Source organism: Pocillopora damicornis, chromosome 4 (genome assembly GCF_964200805.1).
Source record: "Pocillopora damicornis chromosome 4, jaPocDami1.2, whole genome shotgun sequence".
Taxonomy (NCBI): Eukaryota; Metazoa; Cnidaria; class Anthozoa; order Scleractinia; family Pocilloporidae; genus Pocillopora; species Pocillopora damicornis.
In genome coordinates, this window is record NC_142673.1 from 12607210 (window position 1) to 12631827 (window position 24618).

Sequence of the window (24618 nt, forward strand, 5' to 3'; positions counted from 1 at the left end):
TTGAACATTTGTAAACCATCGGTTCAAATCTATCAATCTGAGATACAAACATATACGCAGTCTGCGAGACTATTGGACTATAATTTACATGATGATCTAAGGCGGCGAGGCCATAGTTCTAAATATTCATTGTTTCCGACGCAAATTATATGCAGCTCCAATGTTTACTTGAAAAAGAGCTGTCAAATTTAAATTCATAGTTCTATTATTAGGCTGTCGAGTTTGGCTGTGAGTTTGAATATTGACTGAGTCATCTCATGCATAAAGAATATCGTCTCATACATGGACCCGTCGACTTGGGGAGAGACCTGGAGGTGCATGCAGGCGTTTTGCTTTAGCTCTCGTGTCCTTGGAAAATATTGCTGATAGGAGGCTGAACACAAAAATTTCTTTTTAAAACATCAAATTTTGTTCTTTTTGTATTTAAAAGTTTGCATGATATCTCTGAAAACGAAACATTATCTTCTATTACATCTAATGCCGCAAAAAAACTTCAGCAAACATGATACAAACTGCTGTGAATGGGGAACACGACCACAGATCATTGAGAATAAAAACATTATCCTTGAAGTCTCCAATTGTGAGTCTCTTAATTATAGATATTTCATAAAATGAATGAAACACAAAACAGAACTAATTAATGTAGTTTGCCTGATATACAATTCATCTCGCGGCCGTTTCAAAAAGTAAAGAAAGACTTTGTTTTGCGAATGCTGTGCCTTCGCTACTTCTTCCTCGAATTTTCCATCTTAAGCTTTGTCTTGCCAAACATCAAGTTTTATCAAAGATTATCTAAAAATAGCTTGAGTAGGTGCAATCGGCTGCATTACATAGGGGAATGAATGAGGTTTTTAGAACAAGCAATGGCCACTTTTAGCAAGATCGCCTTTTATGCGGTAAGCTTTGATGTTTCTTGCTATCAGATTACTATTATGGAAAGCTTTGTCGATAATCGTATGCGGAATTAAGTGGAGGAGGCGTGATTCACCGTCGTGTTTACGACACATTGTTCGTAAAAAACCACAGAAACCATCAAAGGCACTGCATAATAAAAGGATGAAACTCAAGTACTAAAGGCGATTGTTGTTGTGATCTTGACCTAGAAATATAGTTTTAACAAAATTGGAGAGTTCGTAACAAAACCTGGACACACAGTTTAACATCACTAGTAGGGTAATTAATTTTCATTCAACATCCTGTCAAACTTAAGGCTCTTTTTAATTTTATTCACCCTTCGCAGTACCTCTGCATCTAGTTAAATGAAAACCTAAGTCTCTGAATTCATTTACAGAGCTGATTGGATCCACAAAAAGTGTTGTGACGGGTATTAATGGACCACTCGGGTCGCCACTAGACAATAAATAAAGGCTCTTTTCACAAGGTGCGAGTTGACCGTTTCGAGCAATTAACTTCTGAAAATTCATCTTAACTTAATTCATTTTGTTTTCTACCTCCAGCATGTCTCGCGATCCAAAGTTGTAACAAAAACTCAGAAAGGAATGAATAATGTTTGTATTGCCCACATATCATGCAAATTAACGGTTACGACCTTAGATAGCCGTTCAGTCAGTTACGTAATGTAGATTTACTACACTAACTCTACTGCCCAGAAGTTTGTTCTTAATGGGTAATTAATAATCAAACTTTCTATTAAGCTTGACAAAATGAGCACTGCGTTGAATATAGAGCTTAATTAGCAAAGATCTTGACGTGGCGCTGGTATTTCTAATTACAACCCCCGCAAGGGAAATTCGTGACTTAAGCGTTAGTTCCAAACTTCCTTTCCTACTGAATCGTATCTCCTCTGGTATGTAGAACCAAGGTCATTTTTTGGCGAGTGATATTAATCTAGGACGTTCTTTCCAATTGTTATATTGGACTTTCCACGTGCGATTTCTTCGGAGCTCTAAGTGTATTGACGTCAACCCAGCTCCGTGTCTGTATAAAAGCCAAGAAGCTGTATACAGGTCTGCTACAAAACTTGAAGAAATATCTTACCAGTTACGTAACAAACTGCAACAGACGATAGAAACAAAGACGACAACTCTCGAACTGAGTGATTTTTGCTAAAGAAAACCGTAATGGTGATAGACCTAAAAATGGCCAAGACGTTATTTTTTTGTAAAGAATGTAAAATGTGGAAATAGGATTTAAACAGCAATTGTCTATGGGCATTTATAAGTTTTACATATTGTGATAGTTTTCACTTTAGGGAAAATAAATCGCTATCCATTCCCGTAACAGTCCTAGAAAATCAGGTTTCCACAGTGAGCCACCCGTCTTCTTCAACTGCCACGGGACATTAAACAAAATTGATTGGCAGATAATGCCGAGCTGTATTCTACAAATTAGGCTAAATTCAGACAGAGAGAAATTTAAAATAACTCGATTTAGTTCTCCTAAGAAGGTGTTCGAAACTCGCGCAATCTCAACTTGTATATTATTCACGAATTCAGTTGCATCAGGGCACTCATTGCTAAGAAAACTGATGGCTCCTTATACTTAGCTTATATAAACGTCTATTCGCGGAAGCTAATAAAAGACTAGCTTCCAATGAGATCGTCAACTGATTTCTATTTTCTGATCTTATGATCATTCAAACTTGTGATCGAAGTTTCCTTGCAGGTCACGGATGACCGCACCCCTGTAAACAGACAAATAGTTTTTTCAGTTATTGACCTCTTCTTCTCTTTCCTTCTGCCCATTGCTGTTCATCACAATTTTCCATTTTGAAGGAAGAATCAAAGGAGCTTCAAAAGACGTCCTTACACGGCAGCGAAAAGTTTTCTGACAACTCAGTGCCCGAGAGAATCGAGTTTGTGTCTGTTATGAGTAGTGAAGGTGAGTGATGCTTGTTCAAAGGTGAGATGGATTCGGGCGATACCAAGTTCTTCTCTGAAAAATGTTAGTGACAATATTTCAGGCACAGTCACTTTTTGAATCAGCATTTGAACTAGAAGCAATCTCATTCCTTTATCATTGCATATTTCAAAGTATAAGCTCTTCAGCATCATTACGCAACTCAGTGCGTGTGAAGCAGAAGTGTTTCGAGTAGCCTGAAACTAAAATGAATGAGTGCTGTTCGTAGGAAAAACGCTTTAAGTAACGGAGTTGCATGTTACCCAAGCACAGGGTAAAGATAAGTCCTTCTGAAAATCGAAGGTTTGCCATTTTGGCACGCAAGTTTTCCTCATGCAAGCGAAACCAGCCGTCTGTAAAAATCATTCAACACAATGATAAGCTCCGTACATATATTACTTTCCTCTAGCAGTTCTCTAACGAGTTTGAAGATTCCATAGCGGTGAGAACGTGCATTTACTAAAGCAGTTATTCCCTGACAATGGTCTGATTTCTTTTTTATTGTGATCAACCGCGCCCGACAGGTCGGTACTCCTGATTCAAAAGTAACGCCCAGGGGAAGTGAGAGAGTACTGAAAAACAAATCAACCAATCAAATGGATGACTGAAAGATGTACCGGACAAAACTTAACAAAAAACCCCACGCTCCATTTTACGTGCACTAGACATTTGTCAATGTTCCCACAACTTCAAACCACAGAAATCCTGGTATAGTGAACTTCAACTGACCCCTGTGAGAGTTTCAATAACTTTTTCCATTAGCGGTAGCCAATGGTACGATGTAATAGCTGATATAAAAGGTAACGTAAGGCGAAAACAAAACACGACTGATAGCCTCGGAGGCTAATCAGACGGCGGTAAGAGATCTTATTAGCGACAGTAGACTAAAGGTAACCAGCTTTCATTGAAGTCCCTGCCTTGTAGGTAACTTCTCTTTCACCTTCCCTCCCAAGGCAACATCAAAGGAACAGCAGAAGTTTAAATGGAACCCAAAGCTACAATCCGGTTGTTAATTGCAGACGAAACATTGATAATTTCTCCAAGAGAATCAATACAAAAATTTTTAATTTGGACGGTTCATTCATTCAATGGGCTTGGGGGGATGCAACTATGACCGAAAGAATTCAATGAATTTTTTTGGAGTGCGACTTGAAACAGAAATTCATGAACAACGAATTGCACGGCTGTTGTCTTATGTCGTCAGTTGCCATTATCAGACTCCATTTGCCACTTATCACATTCGTCATTTTCGTCTTTAGAAAGTTGCTTACGTGACTGGTTGCTATTTTCAATGCTTTTCTTTTCGATAAAAATTACCTAACGGCTTTATTTAGTACGTACGTATCGCCGAATTTTCCATTTCTTTCCATTCAACCACGTTCCGCATTGTTTGAAAATCTTTAATCTGAACATAAAACACTGAAAAGGTTGTTGTCTTAGAGACCCACTCAATGCCGGCCCTTGTGTCGTTGTTTAAGAATATTTGTTTCCGGGCTTCGCGCTACAATGAGCGTGTATTTGATAAAATGTCCGGTCCTCTGTTTTACATGACACAGCCTCCTTGTTTTACAATGTCATAAAAAGGAAGTCATTACATGTGCCGAGTCAGGTAACCATGAGGTCACTTCCTTTACTGCATGCTGTCACCAGCCACTGTCCTTTTCACGTGCAGTCAAGTCATGACGGTCATTTAATGGAAAATGTCTTTTTTAATCGAAATTGGTGGTTTTGGACTTCGTCATCGATTAATATATATCGCCACTATATTTGAAAAGAGGCATGTCTCTTATGGCACATGACGTCATAAAAAAAGTCTCAATCTTTTATCAACGTACATGTCAGCCAGATTTCAATTTTTTTTGTGTTAACGACTCTTCGATGGAGGTAAACAATTTAGGAACTCCTATCGGGATAGCATCGGGGTTTTGCTTCTAGAATTATGAAGAATCATCGTGGTACGTCGGGTGCGTGGCAGTTCAATGATATATGCTTACAATTAACTGATACTGTTAAGTTCAAACCAAAGACTGACCCAACCATTAGGTCGGAAACAGGTGGAATACTGAATGAATCTTGAATGAATAATGAAGCGCGGAAGATTGATTCATGACCAAAGCACAACAACCTCCCAATCAAATTGTTAAGTAATGGATGTCACAATCAGTTTCCTAGCCGATGTCAAGTGTTTCAGCTACGCACGATGAGTTATATTGTAACGGCTATCTGTGTATTATTCTTTTGTGTTGGTGTGTTTTTTTTTCCAAGTAAAAATTCGATTAGTATTTGATCTATGTAATAGGACGCAAATATAAAAAATCAAATTGGAACCGACTAAACTGACTCACAAGCTCAAGGCATTTGGCCACGGACCGGTGTAAATGTCCTTTTCACATGCACCATAACGAGGCCACAATGACAACTAATTGAGGTTAGACCGAACATATATATAATATTCTGTGCGGAAAAAGACACAACTAAATTTGAGTTCCGTATTCGCGAACCGCAGATGTCCCTAACAGTTACAACGGACACGGAGTTGGATCAGTTCATCTCTGCTGTAATCTGCGATTTTTATCCTGGATATCTTCAACCCTTAGACCAACCTCTTTCTGGGGCCTTTATCCAGAATTTTTTTTCACCACAAAAGCTACATCCCCGAATATTATAAACACCTTTTTTAAATCATGGGTAGTTGTTGAGAGCCAGTTCCTTATATCTTGAATTTTTCGGAAAAGTGTTCATCACATGAGCGAGAATCCACATCTGTTACTTCTACAGTCGAATGTCTAAAAGTATTACCAAACATGGCAACGTCTTGTCTTCAGCCCTTCACATAACCCACGCCTGAGTTAAAAAACTGATAGTGTTTAAATAACGCTGTGCGAGTCACCACCTGCTGTGAATCTTCATGTTGGTTCAACGACTCCTGAAAAAGAATGAGATAAAAGTAAGTGGTACAAGAGGATTGTCTGAAGACACAAGCTATGGTTTTACAGTCAAATTTATCACTGAAAATTCTTAAGACTAAGCCAGCCACGATTACGCTTGAATTTTAGCGGTATATTTCCATCCCATAACTTTTTAACTTAAATACACGAATAAAACAAGCTTTTATATGAGAAAAAATAAAATTATTAAATGAGCAACTCAAAACAGCAGTACGCCTCCTAGCGAACGGGAATGGATATAAAGGTAATAAAATGCCTACCAGCTAAGTCTAAATATTTCGGACAGTTTTCACCTCGTAGAATATTTCTTTAGGAAAGGAACCGTGGCCGCAAGGGTCGCGATTCCAACAAATCTTTAGCTATCAAGATCTGATTGTTAATTCTCCCCTTTATTGTAAATCGGTCAAGTGAATTTAGTGTTGGATCAAGATAACAACTTCTACCTGATAAGTTTGAACATTCTCATTACCTGTTGGCTGGATAACGTGTGGATGTTAGAAAAGAAAGTTACATGTTAATCAGTTCTGGGAGTCACAGGGTAAAAAAGTTAACATTAAAATTAATGAAGAACTTAAAATATTTCAGACTGAATATTCAAGGATGCATAAATTTTGATGAAGACTGGAAGTCACATTTTTAGAAATATATAACGGCACTGTACTCTTTCACCGCTCCTAGTTTGAATCTTTCTTTGGATGTAATCAAGAGGGAGCTTTGATATTTCTTCCCTCCCAGTGGTTCTGCTGGGTCTGTTTCAATATTTCAGTTTGTTGAGTTTCAAACAAAACAAACAAAGTGAAAAACAAATATGCAATTTTCCAGGTATACCTTTTGGTGGCTGTCGTTGTGATCTCCAGTTTGGTACGCAGGTCCCACGCTTGAATAGGAACTGAGGGGCAACAAGTTAAATCGAGGTGGATTGGGAGCCAACGGCATAACGTTGTGTTGGTCTTGGGAGCCTGGGGAAGGACGTTGCGTAACTCCAAAGGAATGAGAAAAGTGCTTGTCAAGACTTGATAAGACGCCAAATAAAACCTAAAAAAAAAATATTCATGAAGGAAAATTTTGTCTCACGAAATACGACATCAAGTGAAGTTTTGACTTGAGTGGGCAAGAAAATGTCTGTCTAAATGTCTAAATTCTGCTTCGAGTGCTTTCATAGGAGCACAATCAAAACTAAAGCCATTAGCGTAAGGTACCCAGTCACTTCGCCGACATGTCAACTCACCGATCACCAACTCGCCGACACCATTGGTCAAAACGCCGACATCCTGATTGATATCATTTGAACAAAAAGGTTAGCTACCTTCCGTGAATGTATTGAGTTGATCAGTGTTGTCATCAAGTCACTAAAGGTGTCGGCGAGTTGACGTGTCGGCGAAGTGACCGTTCATCTGACGGACAAAAAAAAAATCATTTACCCATGGAAGGTCTCATGTTAGGGTTCTCAGCATGCGTCTATCACTCCCGTTTCATTACCCCTTTTGGCTTTTACATGTGAAAGTATCTGAAGTTACATTTCACTGTATGAATACTTCACACTTATCTATGTTTGCGTAAACCCACGAATCCGAAGGATAATCAAGGAATCAACCTTTTTCAGAATTAGACACTTCATTCAACGGTCCTTCTCGCGGCATAAATGCGTCAATTCACGTAAGGAGCGCAGAAATTCGTGACTGTGAAACCCCACGAGAAGATTCTATCTGCGCCTTGCACTCACCCCGCATTTTTGAAGCTGTCGGTTGACATTTGTTGTCATGTGAGGAGAAAACACATCTAGATCAAACGGATCGATGCAGCTTTCTAAAGTGTCTATGACATGTTCCAGCCGCTTTGAAAACTCCGAATCATCATCCTCGGCTCGTCCCATGAGGATTGTTGTTATGAATCTGAGGTCAAACAGTATCTGTAGGGCGCGGTTTTGAGTTAAACTCGATTTGTGTTCCTTGACTAATTTCTCGTGTGTTGACAGAACCCCATGCGCCAGGCTAGTCACCAGCTCTTTGAGCAATGTCCTAGAAAGGCAACAAAGTTCCAGGTATTCATTAAGGTAAAATATCATATGTCGTCAAGCTAGAACTCGTTTTCATCCGAGACGACGGTAGCAAGAAAACTGAAAGGATACAGTCTACTGTCAGCCTTCAAAATTTGCGGCTTTGAATTTGAGCGAATTGTGCGTATTGTCCTTTGATCCACACAAATTACTTTCTCCAAGAAAAACAAAAAACAAACCCCACAATACAATACACATAAAAGAACGCCCAAAAAAAAAAAAAAGAAAAAAAAATTCACTTCCATAGTTTCATTGAACAATGTCCAACGTGTAGGGCGCTTTTTCAAACTTGTTGCTCTATTGTCAATCCTTTAAGACAGCAAAATAATTTCTTTAACCTTAAAAAAAGTCAGTAAAATATTTCTGGTGTGTAGTATTTCCTGGGATAGCGTTCAACTGTTCTGTCCCTATCAGATCCTACTCATTGAGAAAAAAAATCGCAATAATAATAACAACAGTAAAGGCATTTCTTTATACACGATAAAATTACAGCGTGGCTGAGGTGGTCGCAAACAATTGCTCCCGCAAAAACAGAAACAAAACAAAACAAACAAACAAACAAGCAAAAAAAACACCGTGCTAAGTCACAGGTAAGCGGCGAGGTTGATAAGCAAGATTCGAGATGGTGGTGTCCACAGTCGAATATCACGCACATCTTCTAATGTTTTGTTGCACTTTGCGTTTAAAAATAAGAACCATGCGATAATTTCCAATTTACTTTCAAATAGTGGAGATGAAAACTGTATGGTTTCTGGAGCATACCACTCTATTAAAAGAATCACTTTATGGACCCTCGGGTGTCAGTTTGTCACTGAGCTACGGCAATAGCTCTGAAGTTTGGTTTTGAATACGAACGTTTTTTTCTTTAATGGAAATACAAGGAAAAGAACATCCGGCTTTAGCAAATGAGTATGTACAATTGCCACCACGTTACCTTTGTACGGTGTGCGCACCAGTTCTGTTGAGCTCTTGGCATAGACTGAACAGCAAAGACATAACATAAGAAGACACCTACGGGTAAAGGTACACCACCCATTAAAACTAAAGAAATCTTACAACGTTAAGAACCTTCGATCAACAACAAATACCTGGGAAGGAACTTTTATGATGGACTCTATCTTCCTCCCTTCTTCCGTTTCCTCTTCAATTTTGATTGATTCCCAGTTCTGTGGAAAGAACGACTCCATTGCAAAATTCGAAATATAGAATCATTATCCGCTTTATACAATTATCACATTATAGTACTACTAACGGTAACTAAACGACTCACAGGGGAACATGGTGTGCTCGCTGATCATCAAGTTGAAATTCTGAATTCACAAATCCGAGTCAAAGGCGTCCCGATATTTTCGGCTGTGTCGTATGTAATATGTTCGTGAAAAAATGAAAAAAGAGCCTGACTTGAAAACCCTGTCAAGTGATTCTTATCCATTCATTTTGCGAGGACTAATATTTGTGTTTCAGTTGTTGTCAAACGTTGCGATTTCAGAGAAACGAGGCAAAATGAAGCTGTGCTTCACTGACGCGGCCGAATGTAAACGCTTTTAATAATTTTCAGTCAGGAACACCACGCTCGAGAATTTTACTCCCGGCAACCTATCCTACCCCTTCTTTAGACCAAATAAACTGCGAGAAAACTCTAGATTGCCACTCAAGTAACTTGTCTTGCAAAGGCACCACAAAATTTTCAAGAAAAGTTGGAAATACTGAAATTGTTTACAATCAAATGGCCCAGCTTGCCATTACAACGAGTAACTTACAGTTATGGTCAACAAAAATGAGCTTTTGTCGCCTTGAATCAACGTCGCTTCCAAAGAAGACAAAAAGAGTACTGATATCCAATCTTTCCACAATCTGAAGAACAAATAAACGGACACTTTGTTAACCATTTGAACTCTGAGGGTGACCAGCACTTACTTTCTCCATACAATATCACATCTGAATCATACTTTAAGGTCAAGAGATTAGAGGAAATGATCTCCAGCTAAAGAAGCTCTTCTTAAACGAATTCTCCTCGTCAGCGCCTCAGGAAATGTGTAGAGAACAGTACGGAGAATATGCATACTGATATTAAGATGGAATCAGTAAATAACAATTTAGTAATGAGAGTTGTTTTATGAAAATCTCTAGCTGGCACCAAGACAGGAGTTTACTATGGCTCGATTTATCACTTAACACAAAGATGGACATTGGCAAGATGCATTTCAAACTATAAAATACGTCTAGTGAGCATGTACCTCAAATCTTCCAATTAAGGTGACGTTTTTAAGAGCGATCATCGTTATTATAACTATACGGACAAACTTTTCAGTCTCTATGTAGTCATTTCCTCTTTAAAATCAAATGCCACAAGTATGCTTTGTTTCCAGCGACAAAATAGTTACAGGTTCGAAACAAAACTTGCGAATTCAACAACTTTCTTTACCTGTATGTTGTGAGATATCTCCGTCTAAGAAAACTGGCCAATTCAACCATCTTACCGCCTTGGCCTGGTTCTTCCTGATTAAGGATTCAAAGCGGAACAACAGAAACCTTTGTTATAGTAGCTGTGCCTTATAGCAGTCACGATGAATACAACGCTGTAGCTAGTGACAAGTCGCTGAAACATCCACTCCCTTGCCCCTCCCCAATATTGGATTGTTCTTCCTTCCGGGTAACCAACACTATAGCGGTTGTCCACGGCATCCAAAACAATACATTACAGTAATTTAAAGAATCGAAACAGTTATCAAGTAAGATGTTATGATCTATTTATTTCACCACTTTTTCTTCGCCATGTATGTAAACTGTATGATGTACGGTCTGTATGATGCACGGTCAAGTCGTAGACGGCCAGTCGTCTCGAAAGCCATTGTCAACATTTACACTAACCTTTTTCTTTGATGAGCTGGAAGACTTCCTGTTGAAATAATGTCATAAGTACTTTTTTAAGATTTCTTCTTTAATCTACTCGTTTGAAGGGGAGGGAGGGCGAGAAGGAAAGTACTACGTTAAAATGGTAAAGCTTGAAATAATATATATCAGTTGTAAATACTTATGAGAAGCTTAACATCTTCTGAAACAGATGCAAACACGTCATTCCTTTATAATTTGGATTTATCAACTGAGTTGATAAACTAAATGCAAATGGCCGCCGTAAAGAGTTTCTAAAGGTGATGTTTCGATCGTTAACCCTTCGTCAGAGCGAATAAAGGAATTTTGGGTTGTGTGTGGTTTGTATATAGAAAGCCGGATGCACTGCACTATTGGTGCGAACATGGTAACTTCTTGTTCGACGCAACACCATTGATAGTTTCATTTGAGATTCACCCCCTTTATTCATACCCCTTTATTCATATGTAATTCCTTTAGTTTTGAATGCAGGTTTAACATTGAATATAGCATTATTAGCACTGATATAGCCCGATGATACAGCTTTCACATCATTTACAAAAACCCGCTCTTCTTTTCGAGGAGTCTAGACCTCAACAGCTCGGCAATTATGGAGTAATTGAACTTTGGTACAAAATAACGATGCTCTTTTCCAACATATACTATCTAATGATCTCAACACACAAATATTAGAAATTTCGAAAGAATTGTTCATTTTCCTGGCTTTTTCGTAATTTCCAAAGTGAAGGTCTCCGTAAAGTGGCAACGTTCTCAAAGCTACGTTTATAACAAGTTCAAATCGACTGGAGTGTGGTTGAGGGAGGAGGACTGGGTCTGTATGCCTGAGGAGCTTTGGAGGATAAACAAGCTAAAACACAGTAGCTGTGCATTTTGTATGTCAATTCAGCGTTTTATATAAAACTTCTGTTCCGTTTCTTTTTCACAACTTGTCTGTCTTAGCAACCTGGGAGCAGTTGCTACCCAAACGTAAAGATTTAAGCCTGATAACTCTGGAAAAACCGATTTAATAACCAGGTAAATCAACACTAACCTTGGCGTTGCTCGACCTTTTGTCTCTGTTGCTTGTCCCTCCATGACCAGCTTGATATTACTACACTGTTCAGTAAAAGAGTGACACAGTCGACCAAGGAATAGAACTCTGCAGACAAAAAACCTGATTTCAACTGAGAGAATATTTACCTTGGTGACACACACACACAAAAAAAAATCAAAACAGAAACAAAACACAGAGAAAAACATCATTACATCATGTCGGTGCTATCAATAAGACCCAGCACCCGTCGCAGCTCTGGCGGGTATTCTGTTGTGAATCGCTCGGTATGCTTTGAAGCTTTCAAGCAAAATCGAGATCTCGAAATCTTATAGAGTTCTTTCAGTCGACTTTTACTTTTATTTTTAGGTATCTACAACAAAAATTAGCACAAGGCTAGAAATTGTACCAAATGTACTTCTCGATAACGTATGAGCCTTTGATAAGTAGATGCATAACGGAAACGCGCTTCACTCCAGACCTCTGGGTTCAAAAGATGATGTTCATAAATCGCGATTTCGACCCACTTTGTCTTTTATTCTGGGTTCAGATGATTGACAACAGAAAAAAAAAATCACACGTTCAAATTTAAGTCACAGCTTCAAAATGTGCCTGTTTTTGAAAGGCGCACTAAAATAATCAAGTTAAAAATATAATTAGTTTTTATCAACTAAGGTGATTATGTCAAAAGCTGATGTTTCGAGCGTTAGCCCTTCGTCATAGCGAGACGTCAGTTTTAGAAACTCTTCATGGTGGCCAATTTACATTATGTACTCAGTTAATAAAACCAAATTATCTTGTTATACCACCCTCCCCAACCCCCCTCCCTCCCCACCCCCCACCGATGCAGCACCACAAGTAGTGAACAGCAACGTATTATTACCTGTCAATACACACTGTGTCGAACAATGATTGGGATCTCGTCGTAAATACTCCCTCTGGTTCTAATTTCAATTTACTTGTAAGATTGGTTACGATGTCGTCAATATATTGCAATAACCTAAAGAATAAAAAGAAAAAATAAAAATCTAGGCACTAAAGACGCACGAGAGTGTTATACTATTGAAGAGAAGCAAGAACATCCCTTGAATACCTTCGCAGAATTATTCACATAACTGATAGTTTCTTGTTGATTCGGACTATGCTATTATCACTGAAGTGATTTGGAGATTATCCGATGGAAAGTGCGCACGAACGATTATTATTCACGAGTTGCGATGAATAAATAAAAAAAAAACAAACAAGTGAGCGCAGCGAACGAGTGAGTTTCTCAAAGCATCGAAACGAGTGAATAAAAATCGTTCAAGCACTTTCCATGGTAAGATGTTTTTATTCTATACATACTGAGATGTTTTCTCAATGACTGACATAGATCGGACGCGAACGACTGTGAAAATACATCGTTCGTCCAATCAGAGACAAGAACGATAGTACTTCACAGTGCAAATCTCAGTAAGTATGAAATAAAAAAGGATTCAAAGAAAAATGAACACTAAGGTACGCCATACCGAACTACAACAACTAACCAAAACAAAATGGACTTTTTACTTTCTTTCTAATTAATAAAAGCTTCAAAATAAACACTGACAAAAAAAAACGGCATCGACATGTTCATTTCAGTACATAACTGAGAAAAGTGATGACTCTTGCCTGTACCATTTTCCATTTCATAGATTATAATACTCACATAAAATTAATGTTCCCAAGGAGCTCTGATATCAATAAATTACTTAAGGCATTCAGTTAGATTACTAATTACTTAGACCTTCCATTCTCTGTCATGGGCAAGCGTGCAATTGTGCGCACTCGTGATACACAAAGTTGGGTGTAGTTAGTGGAGGTATTGGACTCCGCTTTGACGCGCGCGCGCCAACCGCTTCTACGTTTTCACTCACAAGAGCAGCTGCTGTATGTTTTTCTCCAAAGATATAGTATAAGCAAATTTTTCGAGCTTCCCCCATGCCTGGTTCCCTTATTACCTAAACTGATATGCTCCAGAAGCAAACTGTCTTCTTAAGAACCTTTTATTAATATCTTACTTACTGGCTAAAGGCAGAAAAGCAAGTTTCTCGCAGGAAAGATTGGATTTCACCTGCGGTACCAAAGCGATCGAATGGTTCTGTTTCCTCAGATGTTGTCTTGTTTTTGTTAAGCAAAGACAACTCGAACGCTTTCCTAACTGGCGTTCTCTTGGTCAGGTCTGGACCTGAGACTTTTTGCACATCAAACATGAAGTGTTGAGCGTCTTCAAGAATTGCAGCCAACTTCTCGTCAACTGCTTTACATAATCTGCAAAAGAATTACTCGTCATACGGTGGTAACCATAACATAAAAGAACAATGGACGGAGAAAATCCTCTATTCTGTAAATATTTGGATAATCTAAAGAGGGACCAAGCCATACACTGCCGAACCAGCTCATTTTGTCCCGATTGAATCGAACTTCCGTTCATTTCCCTATTTTGAAGACCGATTATTCAATTCCAAAATACCGTTCCTGCGACTAGATGTTGATGGTCAAGCGCTTGTCCCATTACCGCTTAAGTCTGTTCAAGATGCTAAATTACGAAAATTGTATAACTTGTTTAAGTATTTTAAACATGTCAACAACGGTTTAATAAAATTTCAAGTTACTAATTTAAACAATGACTTGTCCGGTCACCCTGGCCAACAATCGCGTGATACAAAGCCCGCAGTATGTTACCTCTGTACAGCAGGAGTGCAAACTCGTGCTTTCAGGGCAAGACCGCTTTCTTGCTCGTTATTTGCTGCATTGTTTGTCTGTGATCCACGCCAAACTGTTCTAGGGACATCATTTGAACACTCCTGCCAAACATACATCGCTATGTCTCTTTCCCAGAGTACATTGAGGTCGGTGTTAGTGTTATGATCAGAGATCTCATCTAGTGTGTTGGTAATCATGTTCTTACATGATGACATCGTGGCATCGAATAGACTTCGCAAAATATCCTACAATGTAACGAAAATCATTCAGAAAATATTCAGATCAAGACCGAAAAGAAAAGATTAAGGAGAGTAGCCAGTATATTCCAGTGGTACGCAAAATATTTCATATCCAATTTAGTCTATTCATTGGAAAACAGAAGATGGGACGCTAAAACAAGCTTCCTTCAGAACTTCACATCTGTCTCTGTGGAAACAAATGTTCGTGTGAAGAGAGAGAGAGAGAGATCAAGGAACAGTTCCTTCCAGTTCACTTCTACTTATTTAATTTTTCCTCGAATCTTTCTTCTCTTTTAATTTTTTCTGACATTCATATGCGCACAGGTCCCCTAAAAAACCTTTTTCATTTTGGCGTTTACTACTATTGGGAAGACAATACACGTACTTCATACCTGAGCTCTAGAGAGGAAAGGACTTTGAAGAAACTCATTCCATATGGATAAATCGCGTCCTAATATGCTGTTACAAACAGCTGACCAGTCAAGGGTGCAGTCTCCTGAGGCAGCACTGGTCTGGAAAGGAATTTCAACAGAGAGAAACCTATTGGGACGCTTGCACAACAACCAGTTACAAACTTATCTTTCACTCTGTATGAGGACTATGGAATTCCCTCTCTCTGTACAAGTTAGTTTACGTCCATGCAGCGCTCTTAACTTCACATCAAACTGACACAGCGTCGAATCGTGATTGAAACTTTAGTAATGTACGCTCAATGATTCCACTGAACAGAATTTTTTCAGCCATTAACCATTCATTTGAGAATCGAACAAACTATGCGAGATTACAGTGATCAATAATCGTCGGGTAACGCGAGGACAACATAGTCCATAATTTCACTAGAAGTGACACCAAAACCTGAAACTGCAGACTAACGGAGAAGCTAAAATGAGGCACAAATTATCTCCACCCTCATTCGTGTAATTTTCTTTTACACAGAGGTGGATCAAGTATGAATGGCATCACAACTCAATTTGAGAAAGAGCAGTCTCCCATAAAATGTGAAAGTTTCTGGTCGCCACAACTACATGTAAAACTCTGGTTTTGTATTATTCACTTAACTGCTATAATGATCCGAATATCCACATTACCTGATTGAGCAGGTCCCACACTGCATCTCGTATAGAGGCCAAGCCTTTGAGACTGCCCACGTATTTCAGCAGATTACTCACTGCAGCTGTTACATCCTTGATACACCTAACATGAAGAAGTTGCCGGTTAGTTCATGCAAACAAGAAACCAAGAACACACCTGCGAATTAGATCACTTGCCTATTAGAATACATTTTGTATGAAAGAAGAACATTAACAGCTGGAAAACAGGTACTATCGAATCTCCCTAGAACTACCACTAGGAGAGACGGGGTCGTTATGGGGTGTAAAAAGGCACAAGTTTTTTCTTTGAAGAGTTGTGTAAACAAATTCCTTTTTAAAAATACTCAGAGCACTTTTCTATTGAGTGTCGCAAAACCAAAGCCAAAGCAATATCAACGGCCAATCAGAAGAAAGCAAAATATCACAAGGAACCTATGAGAGCGCAAAGAAAAACCAGATGGCCGAAAGCGCGGGAAAACAACCAACTAAGTCGTGAGTGGATGATTTGGTTATATCAACTGAATTGATAATGTAAACGAAACGGTTGAAGATCAGATACAATCAGATGCAAGACTAAAAAACCAATCATGACTTATGAATAAAGGAGGGTAAGTTTCTGAAGAAACTGCGGTGCTGTGTCGTTGGAAAGTATAGCAAGATAATTTCGTTTTATCGACTGATTTGATAATGTAAATTGATTGATCTAAACTGGAGTTTCTAAAGCTGACGTTTCTAGCGTTAGCTCTTCTTCAGAACGAATTGAGAAATTGTGGGTTGTGTGTGTGTTTACATCGGCAGAAAATGGAGCTACGCTATTGGTGAGAACATGGTAAGGAGGAAAACAAGAATAAATTAGTTGAATGATGCGGTGTGCACTCTTGAATATGCTTATGGATGTTCACTAAAAGATCACTTGCCTCGATTTTGGTTTGTCTCAGTCTTTTGCAGTATTTTTTTGCAAATCTGAGTTCAGTCATAGCCTTTTAGGGTTTTAGAATTTGTTAGTTACAAGTATAAAATTTGAGTGTATCTTTATCTTTTGCATAATTCAGTTGTACAAGTGTATTAGAAATGGAATAAACTCACATTGAAATCCACTCGGCACAGTTTTGTTGAATATTCTTTTTGGATATTAAGGATGGAAACACTCTCACATGTGGTCTGTATCCTACAGATGAAGAAAAAAAGTGAAGCCAGTTTACAGCTGGGCAATGTACTCAAATTCACAGCATACAGGAGATGCCAGATAATGCAGTAGAGGGTGGGGTTGGGTGGGGTGGGTTACCGTTACTGATACTAGGCTCCCAGCAAGGTCTTGATTTTGAAATTCATGACCTGTAATGATGTATCCATATTCAGTATGTTCTCTTCCATAGAGTGTTATATTTAAAATAAAAGCAAAGTTCAGTTGCATGTCTTCTGTTATTTGTATAGAATCATTAAACAAGATAGGAAAAGAAAAGAAAAAAATTAACCAAGGCAAAAATTCAAAATGTGTGCTTTATTAGTTAAATGAATAAAAAAGGGTTTAAATTTCTTTGCTGCATGCATAATACGCATGTAAGTGTTAAAGAAATAACAAATAAATACATTTCCGCATTGGGAATCATTGTGAATATAAATTAACTCCAAAGTACAGTCTACACGACACACATAAGCTAGATAGACTTCCAACACGGCTGGAGATTGAGTGGGCATCAATACCTACTTGTTAATAGCTGCTATCCAGGTCATTAGATTTTCTGTAGATATTATTAAACATACCTAAAACACTCTTAGGAAGGAATCTTGCACTGGTTACTAGGTCAAAGTCTGGACCAAATAATGCCTCCAAAGCTTTAAAACAATAAAACAAGAAACAGAAGGTACAATGTAGAACTCTATTTTATACACCTGGGGTAAATTGACTCTATGACTGGTATAAAGAGCAATTTGCTCTGTTTCCCTTAAATAACATAACAGTTCCTCATCAACTAACCTTCCTCATCACTGTTTGGAGAAGAGTCCCTTTTCATTACATTTGCAAGGGTTTTGAAAACAAGTGCTGGATTATCTGGAAAAAAATTGTATGATTTGTTCTGAGTCAATCATTTACAAATCAACATTTTTAATTATCTTCTTTTACTTACTACTTTCAAGACACTGAACAAAAATTCATACAAATTGTCTCTCACACCAAACATTATTTTGTGACCATGATGCATAAAGCCAATTGTTGGAAAAAACTGACCTTTTAATTCCATTTGTTCATCTTCATCATCACAGCAGAACAGGGTGTGTATTTGGTAAAGACTTCTTTGAATCACCTGAACAACTTCACAAACTTGGGACTTGATACTGTTGGCTGAGAAGAAAGAGACCATTATTACAAGGTGAAATCAAGAGAAGTTCCTGGTAGGCTTTTTGGTATCCTAGTGTCTCTTGCACAACCACCTCTGTCTGCTCTGAGAGCCTGGAACAGACTCGTCATGATATGATTTATGTTATATGGCATCTTGGATGATAAAATTTGTAATGCACTCAACCAATAGTTTCAATTTTGCCATGTGTCTGTTCAATACAAGATCATAAAAGATGTCAAAATGTGCAGTGCCGTAGTAAGAACAAAAAAGCACCACACATGGCAAGTGTGCCACTGGTGTTCTTATCACATTTTGTTGTCTTCTGTGATCCAATACTAAAAAGACCTATGGCAAAATGAAACTTTTTAGTTTTATAAAACAAAAAAAGGAAAATGTTGTTGATAGTGACATCATTAATATGTCTGTCCTCCAATAGATCATAAATAAAAACCAATCAAAAGGCATGTATAATTCAGTTCCTTGTACAATTTTATATAATCCTAGTATATGCCCAAATCTGAGGAGTGACTTTTCTGCCCAATAGGAATACAGTGCTCACAACTAGGAAACAGAGTACATGTATGTACATGCACTTTGCAGATAACCAGCCAAATGGGATTTTGTCACTATGACTGCAAGGGGAGCTAACCACTAATAAGAATGTCAGCCAAATGAGGTGTGACTGTGTTACAGAAAAACTATATTTACCATGTTGATATGGATGAAAGATTTCCTGTAATGTTGCTTTCCTTGCCAAGATAAACTCACTCAGGACTTGGCGAGGTGAGCTCTCCTCCAACAGAAGGATTGCACACAATGACTCTGCAAGCATCTAAGGGGTAGCAATATATAAATTGTAAATAATGGAGTGAGGAGGTAATTGGTCCAAAAATGATCCATAAATGATGTCTCACCTCTTCAGTTTGAGCAGCATCCTTTAACAGACCATGGCTTCCCTAAAATTAAAATGGGTCAATGTTAAAATACTCAAAGAACTGGTGCTTACAACAATTGGTATTGCTTACAACATTGATAGGAAAAACTTTCTTTTTCAATTCATTTCATCAAATACATGTTTAGGTTGAAACTGTTTGAGGTTACACCTATGGTACTGTTGTTCCTTGAACAAAGCACAAAACAAATGAAACTAGTTTGAAATTATGACCTAAAATTTATCTTTTACTTCAACATGCACTCACTATGATTTAAAAAAAAAAACTAAAAAAAAAGATTTTGAAGAAAAATAAAAAAGGAAAAAAAGAAACTCATGATGATACCTGAAGTATGGAGTCCTTGAAGTGACTGATTGCTGCCCATTGTTTTGGCAAGATTGGGAATGAAGACTGAGGAGGATACATTGAAAAATAACCACCAAATCAAACCCTTTTTCTAATTAATAGATGTAGTGGTTGAACTTAAGCAAACCCTTTCACTTCAAGGAGTGATCAGGAAGGAATTTTTCACCACATTATTGATGTTATAGTAGACTTGGAGCAAGGACAAGGACAAGGACCAAAAACAAACTCAACCCACACATGACACCAAGTCTGGGGATCAGGGCCAGCACTCTATCCCTACTCCCCTTAGGCTAGCATTTCCAATCAAAAAGGCAACAATATGAAGAATTTTTCAACTAAGAGAAAACATTTAATGTCATACCAAAAATTATAGGAAATGTGTGACAGACATTATGCAGTGTGCAGAGTGGAATGTTTACATAGTAGATCTTGGGTGTTAAAAGTACAACATTTTGAGCAAAATGCGTCAATTAGAGCATTGTGGGGGGAAATTATTATATCTTTCATTGTGTATACAAGAAATGTACAGTGGCATTGTAACAATGGAAAAAAAAATACCCACCAGTAATTTAGGCGCAGATGTGTCTCCAGTATCAATGTGTAGCAGGCTGACAATGTGACGAGAGAAAAGATACAACTGAGCTGCTTTTAGGTACTGTTTTCTTTCCAATGCACTCCAAACCTGTTTAAAAAGTTTTAAGACAACAGCAAATTAGGCTTAGAGATTGATGTAAGTAAAAAGAGCAACTGATTGGCCTGAGAATAAAAATGAAATTCATGTACTTGAAAGTTATTCTATTTCACAATGACACCATTAAAAAAAACTTCAAACCAAGCAGGACCTTCTCTGGGGTGTCCACCAAAAGCTTCATTTGAGAAGCAATTCCATAGAAACCACTTTTAGATTGTGAAGGACTGGAACAAGAGAAATGCAATTGAAATCAGATACTGGTAAGTTTCCTGAAAGCATGTTGTATTCTGTACATACATTATATATGTGCTCTTTGTCTCTATAACTTACATAATTCATTTACATAAATATTCATACTTATAAAACATAGTATGTACCTTATACTTCTCTAAACTGTTCTGACAACAACCCCACAAGGACTTAGTACAAGTCCATGCCCTCTGTTTGTCACAGAACTTTTCTGTGCACCATCTCTGAACAGGCAAGAATTCTTTGTTGTACAGTGATGTGCTTTTCAAAGTACAAATGATGTAGATGTACACTGTACAGCAAATATAGCTGCGAAAATGATTACAATCTTATTGTTTTCAACCAGTAAAGTAGCACTCTGCAGCTGTGCAATGTATCGGCAGGACTGCTACAATTCTGTATATTTTGTCCAATAGATGATCATCAGAAAATGTCTAATGGTTCAGGAGTACATATTGACAAGTTTTTTGATAGAACCCACTCACATGGAATTGTATTTACATGTACATAGAAAGTCACCAATAACCAACGTAGTAAATCCTGGCCCTTAAATTCAAGTTAGTCAAAGTTATTTGAACAAGTTTCTTCAAATTTTTAGTTACAAAATTATTTTTAAAAAGAACTTTGGTTATTACAACCATCACTGAGCCATTTTAAGTGTTGTATCAAAGATACATAATATATGTTCATACTAGCAGGGAAGTGATGAGTCACATGCTGAGTTTTCATTGCTGTAATAACAAGTGAAACCAAACGGCAACAGTGTACAAGCTTTACTTCCAAATCCACTAACACTCCAACAGTAATCTAGCAACTCAAATATGCATATAAGTAGGTATCAATATCCCTTGGGTACCAGCCTTAGGTCCATTTGCATGTTATACTAATATATGTAACACTATAACAATTTCATTACAATAGTCAACAATAAACTAACTAAAATTTCACAATGAAGATTTAAGTTTGGAAAGAGTCAATAACAATTTGTTTTTCATTGCTATTTGCAAAGGACTTCTTGTTTAAGTCCAGGTAGTAGTAATGAATGGATATGATAAAACATGAAAAAATTTTTTTACTGGTGATCCATCTATTCTTAAGGAATTTGACACACCAAAATCCATTTACTTACAGAGTTGCTCAGGCTTTGGATCATATGTTACTATTTATTCTTGGAACATGAAATGTTTGTCAATAGAATAAAACACTTACATTCTGTCAGTGGTACTAGAGGCCTGGGAACCGCCCACCCCATAGCATTTGTGAGACACATGAAGGTCCTTGCATTGCTTTTGAATATCCTGAACAAAGTTCATGATCTACAAAGAGAACAGAGGTTACATCCCTGATGTGAACATTGTAGATAGCTGGTGCAGGTATTTGGCAAAATGGTGAACAAAAAATAAAACAATGTAGAGTTGGTGTAATTAAAAATCAAAAGCAATGTGTAGGTGAGCTTGGGTGAGTCATACTACAAACCAACTAAAGATAACCTAGAATAATTTTTCATGAACATATAACAGTATGAAAAATCAAAAATATGTTATACATGTCACTGTAAGAAGGATTATCTGGTCTTCTAAAGTAAGTATTTGCCATCAGGATTACAGATTATTGTTTACCTTGGGACCATTGTATTAAGTCCCAGATAAGTGAATTTCAAGTATCCTGACTGTTAAAGGACATCCTGTTGACTTTTTCTTCAATGTAAGTTCAATTCCTTCATTATAGAACCACACTACCCAAAATTCAGCAATTCACTGTATTTCTCTAAGTGTTATGCATCCATCAATATGAAGCTTCAACATCCCCCCCCACCCACCACCCGGCATATTAACTTTTGAAGTTTGGCTTATTTAAATTCCCCCCCTCCCCCCCTCCCATCAAAATTGTGTTCAAATGCCTCACCCAATATTGAATGACTGAATGTTGTAGAATTTTTCAAAGTCATATATTAGTTTTTGGTGCTGCTGTTGGCTGAATTACTTGTAAGCATCATTACATGATTTAAAGACAATGTCTTTCAGAGCCATTGACTCACAAAAGCAGACTCTACCTTAAAATGCCTCTAAGGAAAGACTAGACAATTCCCATTCAAATTCCCTACCCCACCCAGGCAAGGTTCAAATTCCCTACCCTCCCAGACATGGAAGAAGGTCAAATGCCCATGGGTTGCAGGGAGAAGGGGATTTGAAGCTTCATATTGCTCAGCACATTATATGAATTGAGTTCTCTCAAAAGTGATGAAAAAGACAAGATGTGTTCAGATGATATTAAAATCACCACAAATGATGCTCACCTGGCCAGCACATGTCTTCATATCAGTGACTGTATCAGCAGCATCAATGAGATCACGATATCTTTCTCTAAAAAATGAAAAAAGAGGGCTTTGATGAGCTTTTCATCAATAAGATTATATTCCCTATGATTTAGAGAGCACCTCAGGCAGCAAAATAATATTATCTGTGGTAGCATAACTTTTATCTTAAGTACTTGTCCTGAAGTCCTAAAGTCCTGAAATCCGATTTCTCACAAAGGCAATTCAAAATTGCACATTGTCAGTTTATTGAGTGTTTATTAGTGAATTTGTTGGTGGGCTAGGCTGTACACAATGTTACAATGATGGTGTGACAAGAGGATCGTTCAAGATGATGATGTTCACACCCTCTTCAGAACTCACAAGTGAGACATTGTGAAAAGGGTGTGAATATTTTTCACCTGTGAAAAATTTAAGTTGCCTTTTGAGATTGACCTTGATTTCAAAATGGGTAAAAACTGTACTTTGAAATCAAGGTTGATTTCAAAATGCACCAGAAACCCCATTTTCTATTGACTGAATGACAGAATTTTGTGAATGACAGAATTTTGTAAATGTTAATTTAGCTTTCACTTGAGTTTAACCCTTTACTTCCAGAAGTGATTAACATGAAACCTCTCCCTATTATATCTATACATTATCCAGCAAATAACAAATAAGAATACCCAAACTTATCTGGTAGAAGCTGTTATCTTGATCTAACACCAAATTCTCCTAACTTATTTACAAGGAATTGTGTAATTAAGCTGGAGGAGAGAATGTTACAGTTAGTAGTTAAAGAGTTAAATTCTTCAGTTTTTTTTACATCCTATTGTAGTTCTATTACTTCCTATCGTAACTTACCCAACCATGAGACGCAGATCTTCCTTCTTTTGTTCAATGTCACCCCTGAAAAAAAAATAGGTATCTTATTTCATACTCAAACATATGATTTGAATGTTAGAGATATTTGGTGAGCTGTAAAGCAAACATAACTGAGAGTATTTCATTTATAACCATTAAAGAAAGGATTTATCATTCTACTAATAACACAGTTGTGTTATTTTCAATTGGCTTTCTAGTACAAGTACAAGCACAATAAAAATGTTGACATGTATTCTTTGATACCTAGCATCATTGAATTAATAATTGATTAATAAAAATAACGGTTAATCCATATAAAGATAACAATAACTATAGTCATCATTTTCATATTTATTATCACTGATACTATCATTATCATAATCGTTCTTTTCTTTTTAAGAAAAATGAATTATTATTATCGTTATTATCATCAAGATTTTGATTATTGCAAGAATTGGAGCATTGTAGAGAGACTCTAATAGATTTAGAAAACACTTACAAATTGAACAAATTAGTTCAACTAGTACAGAAGCATATAACATGCTTCTGACAAGTACTTGTAGTACTTTCCCTGATGTTTTCGAGGACTGACCTTGTTTTATGTTCAACTGCTCGAATCTCTTCAACTGTATGATTGGAAAAGAGTGCATCACTGTCCACTTCAGCATCCCAAGAAACTGTTCAATAAAATAAATGAGTCAGCATCTCTATATAGCAGCGCAGAACTAACAATTTAAACATCTAAAGGTCGATAATTAGGATCGTAAACTAACTTTTCTTAGAGTTTCCATGACGTGGCGACAAAGGAGAAACTGGCGTTGTTCCTTTGGAGGATGTGGTGCTACGTGCAGTCGCCATGATGGTTTTAAATAAGGGCCCTTGAGATCGTACACAATGATCTACATTCAAGATTTACATTCTGATTTTCATAAAGTAGATATTTAAGAGAAAATATTTCAGAGAACTCAGTACTCTTTAGCTTCACAACATCTTCCGAGTTATTACCAAACTCTGTGGGGACACTGGGAACGAATATTGATCG

At 37.4% G+C, this 24618-nt stretch overlaps 1 protein-coding gene and 2 long non-coding RNA genes across 3 annotated transcripts; 2 read left to right on the forward strand and 1 right to left on the reverse strand.

The window, feature by feature from the left end:
* Positions 1-1767: 1767 nt before the first annotated feature.
* On the forward strand, positions 1768-6856 carry LOC149046842 (uncharacterized). Its single transcript, XR_016186115.1, has 3 exons — positions 1768-1967; positions 2736-2841; positions 6630-6856. It is a non-coding gene; the product is annotated as an uncharacterized LOC149046842 (long non-coding RNA).
* On the forward strand, positions 3518-3930 carry LOC149046843 (uncharacterized). Its single transcript, XR_016186116.1, has 2 exons — positions 3518-3659; positions 3813-3930. It is a non-coding gene; the product is annotated as an uncharacterized LOC149046843 (long non-coding RNA).
* On the reverse strand, positions 5283-24618 carry LOC113672908 (conserved oligomeric Golgi complex subunit 1). Its single transcript, XM_089204933.1, has 28 exons — positions 24350-24618; positions 24169-24253; positions 23577-23621; positions 22716-22782; positions 21629-21735; positions 20322-20394; positions 20042-20161; positions 19459-19524; positions 19096-19137; positions 18890-19013; positions 18070-18183; positions 17818-17892; positions 17604-17675; positions 16926-17007; positions 15837-15942; positions 15141-15260; positions 14489-14754; positions 13829-14074; positions 12669-12785; positions 11786-11893; positions 10735-10762; positions 10289-10362; positions 9624-9717; positions 8952-9029; positions 8798-8874; positions 7531-7825; positions 6636-6842; positions 5283-5785 (listed from the first exon to the last, which is right to left on the reverse strand). Exons 1-28 carry the CDS (start codon positions 24432-24434, stop codon positions 5681-5683), a joined length of 3078 nt encoding a protein of 1025 aa, XP_089061059.1. The 5' UTR covers positions 24435-24618; the 3' UTR covers positions 5283-5680.